The sequence below is a fragment of the Penicillium soppii genome (assembly GCF_028829465.1).
Source record: "Penicillium soppii strain IBT 18220 chromosome Unknown utg000006l, whole genome shotgun sequence".
Classification (NCBI taxonomy): Eukaryota; Fungi; Ascomycota; class Eurotiomycetes; order Eurotiales; family Aspergillaceae; genus Penicillium; species Penicillium soppii.
In genome coordinates, this window is record NW_026643236.1 from 421,022 (window position 1) to 434,784 (window position 13,763).

The 13,763-nt window shown below is 46.4% G+C and overlaps 4 protein-coding genes across 4 annotated transcripts; 3 read left to right on the forward strand and 1 right to left on the reverse strand.

Moving 5' to 3' along the window:
* Positions 1–2,962: 2,962 nt before the first annotated feature.
* N7529_007526 (putative MFS transporter) lies at positions 2,963–4,578 on the forward strand (the record flags this gene model as incomplete). Its single annotated transcript, XM_057243053.1, has 3 exons — positions 2,963–3,137; positions 3,235–3,335; positions 3,385–4,578. The coding sequence occupies 3 exons, from the start codon at positions 2,963–2,965 to the stop codon at positions 4,576–4,578; spliced, it is 1,470 nt and encodes a 489-aa protein (XP_057094591.1).
* Positions 4,579–5,020: 442 nt separating this feature from the next.
* On the forward strand, positions 5,021–5,518 carry N7529_007527 (uncharacterized protein; the record flags this gene model as incomplete). The annotated part of the gene is made up of 1 exon (XM_057243054.1): positions 5,021–5,518. One exon carries the CDS (start codon positions 5,021–5,023, stop codon positions 5,516–5,518), a length of 498 nt encoding a protein of 165 aa, XP_057094592.1.
* Positions 5,519–6,588: 1,070 nt separating this feature from the next.
* N7529_007528 (uncharacterized protein) lies at positions 6,589–7,308 on the reverse strand (the record flags this gene model as incomplete). The annotated part of the gene is made up of 1 exon (XM_057243055.1): positions 6,589–7,308. One exon carries the CDS (start codon positions 7,306–7,308, stop codon positions 6,589–6,591), a length of 720 nt encoding a protein of 239 aa, XP_057094593.1.
* Positions 7,309–7,769: 461 nt separating this feature from the next.
* N7529_007529 (terpene cyclase/mutase family protein) lies at positions 7,770–9,773 on the forward strand (the record flags this gene model as incomplete). Its single annotated transcript, XM_057243056.1, has 1 exon — positions 7,770–9,773. The coding sequence occupies one exon, from the start codon at positions 7,770–7,772 to the stop codon at positions 9,771–9,773; it is 2,004 nt and encodes a 667-aa protein (XP_057094594.1).
* Positions 9,774–13,763: the final 3,990 nt, after the last annotated feature.

Genomic DNA, 13,763 nt, shown 5'->3' on the forward strand with positions numbered 1-13,763 from the left:
CCCACTGTTTTTTTCCATACAAAATTAACAAATCCTAATGCGAGTGCATCAGCATGGTTTTTGGCTTTGGATATATATGTTAAGGGGCAACAAGACGGGAATGATTATCGAAATGATAATATCGAGATGCGTGATAAAGATAACTATCTAAACCATGAGATCAAAATTTGTTGCTGGAAAAGACGAGAGATAACGGGCACGTAGCCTATAAACACCCCTCATGAGCAAAAACATGTGAACCCCCACCAATGCGACCTTGGTCCATTGCCCCCCAATTCTCACAAAAAAGCAAAAAAAAAGACAGTCTCTGTTTCCTATTACGGTACACAATTCGTAGTCAGGTGATAGGCTTGGAACGCAGGGGCACCTTGCCTAGGGGTTTAGTGAGACTATTGGCGGTTATCCTGTTAGTACGAATTTATATGAATCTATAACTTTGTCGCGAATGTAGTGCAATCGAATTATAATGTGCTTAGCTTCTGCATAAAATTCGGGATTCGAAGCTAGGTTAACGGCTCTAATTTTATCCGCATAAATCACCACTAGTTCCTTTAGCAGGGGCACCCTTATCTAGTGATAGACAGTACTAACTAGGTGCATTCCTGGATAGTTAGCTAGTGCCGAAGCAAAAACTTAGATTCGGTAAAAAAAAATTACTGTAGGGCTACTTCCCCGAGGTCTATAAGATGGGGCTGTTAGCCATTATCGAAACGAAAACTAAGGTCGATATGTGTCGGGGAGTCAGGTGCCTTCCTATTTGGGGACATCCTCCATGCACGATAGTAGATACTAGCAGATAGCTTTCTCCATCTCTCTCCTCTCTCCTCTCTCCTTTCCCCCCGCCTGCATTTCCATATTAATTCTTCATATCTCATTGCCCATCTTATGATCCCCATGAACTATTGATCCACCATTCCCCCTCTTAGGCTCACCAAAGCATCATCGATTAGCTTCCACATCCGCTCATCTTGGCATTGAGCCCTAGCCTCTTTCAGCATCTCCTCCCAGATTGCCCATCGCTCCCGCGTATAGCCTGTCCAGTCCTCCTCTTCATACCTTTTCCCCAGCTCAGCGTCAGACGCCTTAGGATACGTGCGACCATTGAGCACATCCGCCCACAGCCACGCCGCAGCGTAGATGAACCACTGGCAAGCGGCTTCCGTCGCCGCCGTATCTCCCCGCAACGCAGGAGGTCGCTTGTTCTCAAGTGCTGTCGCTAGAGTTCATATGGCCCTTAGTGATTTGTCCAGGGAAAGAATCGCACTTTTCTTCTTGGGAGGTGTATAGTGGATCTCTGCAGTCTGAGTGAGCTGTGCGAGGAAGCGTTGAGAATAACCCAGCGATTTCGTTGCTTAGTATCTAGGGTTGCGTCACATGGATCAACGGCAGTTTGCTTCTGGACATGACACATAAACTCGGTAAGCTGGATGTTTTGGATGGTTCAAGGCGTTGAGCGAGCTCCATGGCCGCAAGAGAGAAGTTGTAGTCTGAAAGACCGATCCCGCTTATGTAGTTTGGACCATGAATGGATAATGTACTCATGGTCATGTTAATGAGGTCTTGGACTGCATCTTGCGTTGTGCTTTCTTCCTTGACTACTTTGTCGAGGACTTTGAACTCAGCGAAGTTCTCGATTTGTCAGATGAAGTTCTCTTTTCCCATAGCGAAGGTGTGTAAGTAATCAGAGAAAGTCGGTGTTCTTGGGTAGATTGTAAGTATATTTGAGATGATTATTGTGGAAAGTAGAAACCTTGACTGACTAGTAAAGAAGGACGAGGCATAGCCAAGATCTACGAAAGCGGATAAGGCTGTACAGAGATAGTGGGCTGTTAGTAGCTTCTTTCCACATAACCATAACCGTGGTGTTTTAATTCATTACTTAATTCATTACGATAGTCGCTAGGATAGAAAGAATTTCCCGAGCGAGGCTTATAAGAACCGGAAAAATCCTTGTTAATTGTCCCTCTAGAATACTAGAGGATTAACTGAGATAGCTCCTGTTATATTTAGTTATATAATGTTTAGTATTACCTGAATAATAGATGCCGATCACTTACTAGCTTTGAAGAACTAGGAAAGGTTATCACCACGAGTAAGTGGAGTGGACGACTTTAGAGCCTGCTGGCGCTTGAAAAGCTAAATAATAAACGCCCCTTAATTTAAAAATAAGGTCGCTAGCACCAATTGCTTTATAGATCACCGTTATTCATATAGTCCGAGTTACTCCTTTAGCCCCTGGTAGTAAAAATTTTTCTACTAACTAGCTTTATCCAAGACCACGTTACGAGGATCTCTGAGCTTAGACGGATTCGGAAAATAAATGGAGAAAGCGCTAGTACTGTTGTTCAATGCCGAACTAATCGATGGAGTCTTGGACTCCAGCCTCTGAATTGTCTTATATACTACTGTGGGATCATGTCAGGCCATTTTCACATCTGCGAGGTCCACGCCTCGTACCAGTTCACGCCCTAAAATTGGTCATCTCGCATTCTGTACATAGACTGCGAGACGTATTATTACACCTTCTCAATACTTAGGTCCTGACAGATGTTTCCCCAGGCGATTACGTAATCGCCAGATCAATTCCCAACTGGGAGGTTTTTGAATTCCCAGTGATTCGCTGCTCAATTGTTCTCGGCCAAAAATTAGAAAAGAAGGGTTATGTTCCGACAGAGAATTGTAGGGATTCAGTACTGGTAATGATCTGGTGCCCAGGTGCATTGCTTATATATCTGAAGATCTATATTAAAGCGAACATGGTACAAATTTTCCATGCAAGGGTTCTAATCCAAATTCTTGGCGCTTGGCAACTTTAATCGAGCGGGTATCTTTTTTCTCGTCTCTTTGCCTTCTAGAGATTTACATAACAATAGCTCCATATCGGTAAACTGCACCACCGGTAGGGCTTTAAAAGGTATCCATTACATCTCCCTTCTCTTCCAATACTCAAGGGATTGTCAAAATGGACAGCCGCCAGAAGGCTGACTCGGCCCTGGAATTACCGGAAATTCCCGATGAAGTCAGCTCAGGACCAACTCTCGACGAAGAAAAGATCGAAAAGACTGTAATACGGAAGATTGATATGCACATCCTCCCTTTCGTGGTATTGGTGTATCTCTTCAGCTTCCTGGATCGAGGTACGTGCGCTCCTTAGGTGATGAAGTGGGGTGATGCCTGAGTCATCCCTTGGTCAATCCATGCAACAACAACCCGACTGACTTGACACGTCCATAGTCAACATTGGAAACGCCCGCCTATACGGATTGGAAGAGGATTTGGGACTTGTCGGCAACCAGTACCAGATCGCAGTTTCCATCCTTTTTGTAACTTACTGTGTACGCACCACCCAATCCCAGCTCACCAGATGCAAACTAACCCAAGCAGTTTTTCGAGGTTCCCTCAAACCTCGTCCTAAAAAAATTAAGGCCGTCGCGGTATATTGCCACGATCTCAGTCCTGTGGGGTATCATTGCAACCTTAACCGGAATTACCCAAAATTATGGCGGTCTCATCGCCTGTCGGATTCTACTTGGCGTTGTGGAAGCCGGGCTGTTCCCAGGTTTCATCACCTACCTCACTCTCTTCTACAACAAGCGTGAGATTGCCCTGCGCACAGGCTATCTATTCAGTAGCGCAGCCATCGCCGGAGCCTTCGGCGGGCTACTAGCGTACGGCATCGGGTTTATGGATGGAATCTGTGGACTGCGAGGATGGCGCTGGATCATGATCATTGAAGGAATCCCGACTGTGATTTTGGGCGTGGCAACATGGTTCGGGTTAGCGGATGACCCGGACACTGCGTACTATCTCAACAAAGAAGAGCGGGCGATTGTTGCTCGCCGCCGAGGACGCTATATCGGGCAGACTGAGTCTGCGCAAAAGTTCCATTGGGCAGATGTCAAAGACGGGGTGATGGACTGGAAGATTTGGGCATTTTCTATTGGCCAGTTTGGTGTCGATACCATGCTTTACGGTTATAGCACTTTCCTTCCTACTATTATCAAAGGCATGGGCAATTGGTCTACCCCTGAAGTTCAGGCATTGACAATCCCGTGCTATGCACTGGGTGCCATTGTTTACCTTGTGATTGCCTGGGTGAGCGATCGCACCCAACACCGTGGGTTTTTTGTTTGTCTCTTCAGTGCTATCTCTGTCGTTGGCTACGGAATTTTGATCTCCGATTCATCTTCGGGTGTTCATTACTTCGGCGCTTTGATGATTGCTCTGGGTCTTTATGTTGCTGTTGGTTTGCCATTAGCTTGGTTGCCGACAAATTTGCCTCGATATGGAAAGAGAGCATATGCCACAGGACTGCAGCTCACTTTTGGCAATATCAGTGGAGTCATGTCTCCTTTCTTGTACCCTACTTCGGAGGGTCCACGTTTTGTTCGCGGCAACGCAGTGACTCTCGGTTTAGTTGGGTTTGCGGGTGTTGTTTACGGTGGCATGTGGCTGAGCTACCGATTGATCAATAAGCGTAGAGCCCAGGGTCTGGAGGATGAGAAGATTTCATCTCTGTCAGAGCAAGATATTCAAGAAATGGGTGACCGAAACCCCCGGTTTCTCTACAGCACATAAGCAATTCGACCAAAGCCTGATATCGGAATTCATAGTTAAGCATTTGATTAGGATGGTCTGTATGGACGGCAGACACGGACAAACAGCGACCCATCATAGAGAAAAGGAGATTCACACATGTACATATGGGATTTCGGGATTTATCAGCTCAGCCTATACCATTGGTCAAAATGACCCCAATTGAGATACTCACTAAACCTTTTGTCAGCCAAAACTTCACCTGATTTACCTATGCTTACAAAGACTCAAACCAAACATAGAGGTGGTCACCGGATCCAAAGAATTCATGTTCGGTAATATGATGATGTCATTTCCATTATATCTGGGGTAAGGTAAACCTTAGAACAACAACATCTCATTCCCTCTGCGTACATATGTACTCATCGAACATCTTACCACCATTCAAGAAAATAGCAAGTCCGCTCCTCGCTGGTAAAACGAAATGAGAAGCTTCAACCCTTTGAGACGGGCATTCCAAGCAACCGCCCACCCCATCCTAACCCATCCCCATCCCCTCCGCACAACATGTCACCTTCAAGCATCCAAGCCCCAAAATGAGATACTGCTTGAAAGATGCATCCTAAACCCCGAACACTCAGAAACCTGCCAATCAGGCACAGACGATGAAGTAGGCCGTCACAAATCTCCCTACGACCCAACCAACACAACACCCGAGCAGGAACATCTCGCACTAGAGGAAGAATACAGACTGGAAGGGGACACTGTGCATGACCCTCTATTCTTCAGTCCTGCGAATAAGGATGTCAGCTTGATCCTCGATCCGATGGCTGGTGTAGTGCACACTCTGAAGCATTTGAGGAGTGTAAAGGGGTGGTCTAATAAGCGGAAGGAGGTACTTTTGAACACGGCACCTTATGAAATGAGGAAATATGATAGTGTTTTTACGGAGCTGAGGAAGCCGTTCGGAAAGGTTTGTTGACGAGGCTGTTTTGTTGAAGCTGACTAACTTGGTTGGTAGAATTTGTAAGCTTGAGTAGATCGTGGTCACGAAGATGAAGATTGTGCGATACTTGGTTTTAAAATTGACATTGCTTTCAGTTGGACTTTCTTATTTCATTCTAGCTGTGTTCCAAGGCTTAACGTCTAACTTGGCTTAACGTCTAATTCAGCCCAACAAGCACCCCGTTCTCGTTCTCCAGAGTCATGAGTATCCTTTCTTTCCATTCTTCAGTATTGTAGTTTGAAATCGTCGAGTAAGTCTGGAACACACGAGTCACGAAATATGTGAGCACAGTCATAGCATAATGCCCTGTGAAATAAATCAGTCAAAACCTTTATCACAACAGTTGAAAGAGTAATTTACGACCAGGGCAAACTCTTGGTCCCGAGCTGAACGGTATATAACCGGGTATCTCGCCTCTCAGATTTTCCCATCGCTCCGGATGAAACTCCTCTGGGTGCTCACCGAACTGCTTCCCGAGTCGATGACTAGCCCATGAAGAAAAGACTACAATATCGCCTTTTCTGAGAAAAATTGGGGAATGGCCACTGACTCCGCCACCCTTCGGCAAAGTGCAATGTTGGTTTGCTACCCTTGTGTTGAAGACGGCTGGTGGAAAAAGTCTCAGAACTTTGGAATATAGTTTCAGCATAGTTTTAGCAAGTGGTTACGAGCTGGCGACTGGCTAAGTGATGACATTTACCTTCTTGGAGGACCCAACGAACATAGTGCAACGTCCCGAGTTGTTCCCACGACGGGGGAGATGTCCCAATAGTATCAACAATACTTTTTCGCAGCTTCCGAGCAACACGCTCATCTCTAGCTAGGGAGTAGAAAAGTCCCGACAGTGTGGTGGCCATAGTGTCACTTGCTAAAAGAATATCCATTGTCTGATTAAACGATTGCGAGACCTCAGACTCACTCTTTTGTTAACTCTTGATCCGACCCTTGCTTTCGAGCGTCATGGACACATAATTTCGAATTCTCTCACAGGACTGGTGAAATGTTTTTCTGGAAGACAAATAACGCAAAGGACCGCGGAATCCATGCTAAACGATTTTTCCCACGGCGAAAAGCAGATCCTCCTGGAATCTCCTTTTTTCTCGCGATTGAGTCAAACTAAGGGCATCGATGGACTCCCCAAGAGCAAACATAGTCTGAATATCCAAAACAAGCGCCGAAGCACACTCTTGGGCATCAAACATGCCACCATTCGGTGGCACATGTCGACGAAAGCTCTGAAAGTGTCGCTCACAAACACCGAAGTCGATAATCTCACGGAGGTTAGAAAACCGACTGCGCATACTCCTTCGATGACCTTTCCACTCAGGTTCATCGGAGACAAGTATACCACGAGTGAGAGGCTCAAATACGGGTTTTCGTAGTGTGGCGGCGTCGAAATTGATGAACGACGTAGACAGCATATGCTTAATGTTTTCTGCATTGCAGGTGAAGATCATTCGGTAACTGAGAATGTTGGACAAGTAGGTCTCGCCATATTTTTGGAATAAAGAGTTCGTGTACCGCAGTGAGGTACGGGCTCGAAAATGCGAAGCAAATTCTATTGCTTTTGCGATACCAAAAAAATCCGATGGAAAGCAATCGCTTTCATCCGGTAGCTTTTCGCAGCCCCGGAGTCGCTCGAGGTTTCGTAGTCTCTTTATTTGATACCATTTTAGTTCGACGATGATAAGCACCAAGCCTAATGTAGCCACAATCGCGGCCATGTAAAGGCTTTGTTGTTCGGTGCCATCAAGTAATTCAGACATGGTCGTGTCTAGCAGATATTGTTGATTTTCGATTAGGATAGAATATGATGTTGAACATGTATGTATGCTGTGCAACTTTTCTAACTGTCCGATTAAGATGTCTGCTAGTTGACGGCTCTTTCTTTTCTTTTGCCTATACTTCCCTTCCGTTCTGGACTCCGTGCTCTTGCCAAGGCATACTTACATCCATGCATGCAAAGAATAACTAGTGGCTGACTGCTTCAAACACTTTCATGCCATGTTCCATACAAAATTAGATTACTATGCAAATTTATTTATTTGGTGGCTTTTTTTCTACAGCCATGGGAATATCAGCATATCAAGCATTCCACCACTTCCCATTGGAGGTTGACACATTTGGTTATCTCATGCGATTATAAAGTCAAATGAAGGGGTAGCACACTTCAACGCTTTCCCAGAGATTTCCTATATTTCAACAACAGGTCTGAACAGATCACGTCATGGCCCCGAGATCACCTATCGATGATGGTTCCTCCCTTGCAACTCAAGTGGAGCATGCCTTGAAGCTTTCGAATGATTATGCTGTTGCGGTGCAACACCCTGACGGTCATTGGAATGGAGAAGTCCGCAGCAATGTCACCATCACTTCAGAGTATATCTTTCTTCGACAGGCCCTGGGATTGGATCTTTCAACCGACAGAACAGTCTTCACACGTCACATACTTTCTCAGCAGAACCAAGATGGATCCTGGGGTCTGGCACCGGAGTATCCAGGGGATGTTTCAACCACAACTGAAGCTTATCTCGCACTCAAGATATTGGGGACTAGCCAACACATCCCAGTTATGAGGAGGGCCCGAGCATTCGTACTTGGTGCAGGTGGTATTGCAGCTGTTCGTGTCTTTACTCGTATCTATTTAGCTACATTTGGCCTCTTTCCATGGGACGCAGCACCTCAGCTTCCAGTGGAGCTGATGCTTTTGCCCTCTATTTGCCCAATCAACATATATTCTTTCTCGTCCTGGGCTCGTGGTACTATCGCACCTTTGCTGATTATATGTCACCACCAACCCGTGTATTCACTTCCTAATGGTAAGTTCGCTCGAAACGACTATCTCGATGAGCTTTGGCTCGATTGCACCAACAAAAATGTACCGCTCAGCGCTTCTTTTTGGGAGATGATGTCCAAGGGAGAAATCACAGGACTAGCATTTGGTTTCTTGGACAGAGTTCTCTATCACTTGAATGGACTGCGCTCAATTCCCTTCGTGAGATCTTATGCACGACGGCAGTGCATGAAATGGATCCTGGAACGCCAAGAAGAAAATGGGGACTGCGGTGGCATATTCCCTCCCCTGCATGCTGCCATATATGCATTCAGTTTGGAGGGCTACAAGCTGGACGATGAGCCCGTGCGTCTTGGGCTGGAGGCGATGGAAAGAGCTGCCTGGGAAGACAAGTCGGGAAAGAGGATTCAAGTCTGTACTTCTCCGGTGTGGGATACCGCCTTGATGACGATAGGACTCTCCGATTCTATGGCAATAGAGAATAAACCCACTGAGAAATCGATCACTTGGATCCAAAGCCACCAGTTGCTCGAGCCTCGTGGAGACTGGCGCATATCCCGCCCTCAGCTAGCCCCCGGTGGATACAGCTTCGAGTATGAAAATACCTGGTATCCTGACGTGGACGATACGGCAGCCGTGCTTCTGGCTCAAGTCAAACACGACGCCCAATCTATTGCCTCGAACTCAGTGATTGCTGCTGCAACATGGATTCTCGGCATGCAGAACCCGGATGGAGGCTGGGCTGCATTCGATGTGGAGAACGACAAGCTGTTTTTGAACAAAATCCCATTCAGCGACATGGATGCTATGTGTGATACATCCTGTGCTGATATCACGGGACGAATTATCGAAGCCTTCGGTCTAATTATGAGACGCTCCTCTGAGAAATTTCACGCAAGTCACTTGATGCCTCAGTTGAGTGCAGCGTGTACACGTGGCGTGCATTACCTTGCATCCACCCAAGAGCCCGATGGATCTTGGTTCGGCAGATGGGGATGCAACTACATCTATGGCACGGGACATGCACTTTGCGGATTGGCGTATTATGTCGACAATCCTCAAGTGCGCCTGATGGTGAAGTCGGCTTTGCAATGGGTGAAATCAAGGCAGAATACCGATGGAGGCTGGGGTGAGTCGCTTCTATCCTATCAATCTGCCGACTATCAACGACAAGAATCGACGCCTTCACAGACTGCGTGGGCACTGATGGGGTTATTGGCTCATCTCCCTGTCGCGGATGAAGCTATCGAGCGCGGCGTTCGGTTTTTAGTTTCCTCGCAGAGACCAGAGAGAGACATTGGGTCTTCATGGCCACAGAAAGTCTATACTGGTACTGGATTTCCGAATAAAATGTATTTAGGCTACGACTACTATCGTCATTACTTCCCCATGATGGCCCTTGGACGGTATCTACAAGGAGTACGAGCACAGGGCTAAAAGTGTCTAGGAGGCAGGCTATTAGCCATGCAACTTTCATAATGTTTGTCTGTTTCCAAGGTTATTTATTGGCCGCATAGCTACTGCAAGATTTGGGCACCTTCGACATCAGTCGTGAATTGAATTCAATGCATTAAAAATGACGATTATGCAGACAACATATTAGACCTACTTGATTGCTAATGCTTGTACTATCTAAGAACCAAACCCAATGAAATGCCTCAAAACTTTGACAGTCAAGGTTTCGATGTAAATTGTTCGTGCAAACACAGGTCAGTTTAAAATAACACTGCATATACGACGGGGCATAACGGCCAATGTCCGGATGTATTTTTTGACCTAGTTGATGCCTGAAACTGCCACATTGGTGCCTTATTTTAAACCGGCAGAAATTAAAATACCTGAATTACTATGACAGGTGCCTTATTAAGCAAAGTATCTAAATTGCCTCAGTGTCAAAGTTCAATAATGTGAAGCTATTCCCACCATACTAAATTGCATGCACCCCGAAAATCTGGCGTTGAGGCCATTCCTAAACCACTCCCTATGTTTGCTCTATTCTGGCTGTCTAATGAGAGGGCAGCATTTTTGTAGGTTTTAGAGTGTCGCATTGCAATGAAATTGAAGCTATTCGCACTATGTAAAATATCATTCACCCGCAGACCTGGCGCTGAGGCCATTCCCAACACACAAAACATCATACACCCCCCAAACCTAGCGCTGAGGCTATTCCCACCACACAAAACATCATGCACTCCCCAAACCTGGCGCTGAGGCTATTCCCACCACACAAAACATTATACACCCCCCAAACCTGGCGCTGAAGCCATTCCCACCACACAATTATTCACCTCCGAATCCTCCTCCGCTGGCTCCGACGTGGCGGAGTGACTGCCTCCTGCGTCTGAGATCGACCTCGCTTGCACACGACTGCGGGTGCGGGTGGCGAAGGGATTGTAAGGGGCGATGGACTTAGCGAGACACACTCTAGGTCGACAATGCAATCCTGCGAATTATCAATTGCAGTTTCTTCTTGCGCTTCTCGCGCAATCACCACATGAAGTCTTGCCGATTGGTTCGGCATTCTTGCAAGAAGATCCTTTACCTGGCCATCGAAGTTATCCGTAATGCCTTCGATCCATTGAGGAGTAAGCTTGCCCCCAGCAGCCTTGGTCATCTTCCCAGCGAGGAAGAATTCATCTGTCGGCAGCGCTTGAAACTTCGTAGCCGTAGGTAGCCTACATAGTAGCTTTCTCCTGACAAACCAGTCGATAGCACCAATGTAGTAGGTTGGGCGGAGGGAGATCAACACCGACGAATCAGGAATCGAGCGTGTTTCTCCAGGTCTTTCTCGAAGATAGAACGCAACAGCAAATGGAATATCCCGCTCTACTTGTTGAGTAGCTCGCTGGCGTTGAGTGTACGCAAGCCTGGTGCTACTAGCTGTGCCCTGGAGAGCAGATAATGGTGTGCTTGTAAGCTGGGCCGAAGAGGGAGGTGCGCTCGCTGTCGCTGTCGCTGGTGATGTCGGTGTTAGTGTTGGCGTCGATGTCGCTGGCGAAGGCGTTACTGGATTCATTTCCCGCCATTGAGTGATAAAGGCAGCAAAAGCAGCAGGGGGTATGTCAGACATAATGAATAATGAATAATGAATAATAGAAAATAAGAAATAAGAAGTGAGAAGCAGTTATGTTTAATAGGGAGGGTTATAATTATGACCGACCACTTACTACCGAGACATTATATCTCCTCCGAGACATCAGGCCGCCAATTAGCAGCGCCAATTGGCTTAGCACAAACGTCGAGTATTGGATCTCGACCAGTGTCCCAGTGTGCAAACGCTCGTACCCGAAGTGCTTCGTACACCGCTCGATATGGCTGTTGAGGGTCCCCAACAAGGTGGGGATTCGGATCTTCAGGGTTAAACGGGTTCCCCGGTCCTATTAGCTGCTCCCCAATCTCTGCGAGTTGCTGTCGGCACCAAGTAGATGTAGACTGTGGGAGATACTCATCCGGATCCCAGCTTTGTGTAAATTGATGTAGCGATTGGAATAGCTGGCCTTGCTCCGAGTTGGCATCTAGGTTGATTGCACAGCGAAGGTTAGGGTTATCGGAATAGTGGTAGTTAATCGCGGGTCTTCCATAGATACCCTCTGGTCGACGAGGCTGGCGTGGAATATAATGTGTATTCCAATTATTAACAAATGCTTGGACTCGTGCTCGAAGAATTGGCATATAAATCGCAAGAAGAGAGACTTGCTCGGGGATACAGTCCTTAGAAAAGAGGTTCTCGCGTTGAAGACCGTGGAAATAATGCTATTAAGATATAATTAGAAATAATGATTATATCTGATAATCTGATCTGATGATCTGATACTATACTTACATGAAATAGACCCGTGGTTGCCCTTGATAACATTCCCCACCATGCTTCGATTCGCTGGTTATCAACACTTCGGCCATAAATGTAACAGTCCCGGACCTGCACCGAGGGATCTCCAAGTTGTCGAAGCCGATAATGTGCATCTGCTAGAAGGGTAGTCTCTGTGCCTCGATCGGAGCGGAACTTCCTCGGTTGAAATCCTCCATTGCTAGTGAAAGCGAGCAGACTTTGGCGTAGTACGCTAACCGCAGTACGAGCGCTGACGCCAATATAAATCCATACCATATAGCGGGAATAACCATCGATAGCAGCATATATCTCAAATCCAAAGGGTTCCAGTTTCATATGCCCATCAACATGCCATACATCATTAGGTCCTGGCGATATGTAATTGATTCGCCCTCGTCGTTGGCCAGGGAGTCGGCTTGTGATAACGTCTGGTCGGAGGAGGTGGTACACAATCTCAGTTTGAGCCCTAGGAAAGAGGTAAGAGAGGAGGGTAAATGTGGTGAATGTATAATGACTTACTCAGTGTAAAAATGACCCATAGACTGGAGATGACGGTGAAGTGCACGGCGCCCAAAATCTTCAATATCCCCAATAATAAACTCACTAGCGAGGATGCCTTCGATCTCATGAAGCTGTTGGAGCCGCTCCTCGGGAGGGAGTCGTAGGTGAATACTAAGGTCGGCCCGAATCCGACGTATAGTCCGTTCTGAAGAGGGTGTGCCTTCTTGATCGAGGATTCTAAGAATATCCTGGGTATTATATCGTGGTAAGAGCTGAGAAACACGGTCATGAATAGTAGCCTTTGTGGTGCGTAGAGGTAACTGCGAATCTAATGAGCGCCATCGTTGAAGGCGGGCATTTAGAACTGTCCGGCTGATCTTGATCTGGTATTTATCTAGTAGTATGGTCCGAATACCTTCATGAGTGGTTTCCTGACGGAGAAGCTCAAGAATTTCGGCTTTGTGAGGTTCAATATCGATGTAAGGAGGCATTTATTCGACGTCGCGGCGATGGATGGAGATGGGAATAGCTTCATGGAGATAGACGAAGATGGGGATAGCTTCGCAGCGATGGATGGAAATGGGAATAGCTGCATTTACAATACATGAAGATGGGAATAGCCGCATTTGCAATGCACGGAGATGGGAATAGTCCCATTTACAATACATGGTATAGGCGGTGTAGAGGCGGTCTAGGATGAGGCATCAATTTCAGGCATCAACTAGGTCGAAAAATACATCCGGACATTGGCCGTTATGCCCCGTCGTACTGCATACATAGGCTGTTCTCATGAAGCCTACATCCTAGACTTTGGCAAATAGCCTTGGATCACCGGAGCCGTACCAACTATGAGAAAAAGCAAAGCTTCGTTGGTTCAATTACATAATTTCATGAGAACAGTTGAGATTCTAACCCTGCGATTTTGTGCGGCTTTTGCGACTATTCTAGGCACGTGTTTACGTGGAATAAAAAAAAAGCAAAACTACCTATGTATGGACTAATTTGATTTATACATCTTATCATTGTCCAGTCAGGGACTCCGAGGAAGAGAATACAAGCGCATTGTACTTGTGGTTGAAATATTGGTAACAAAGAAA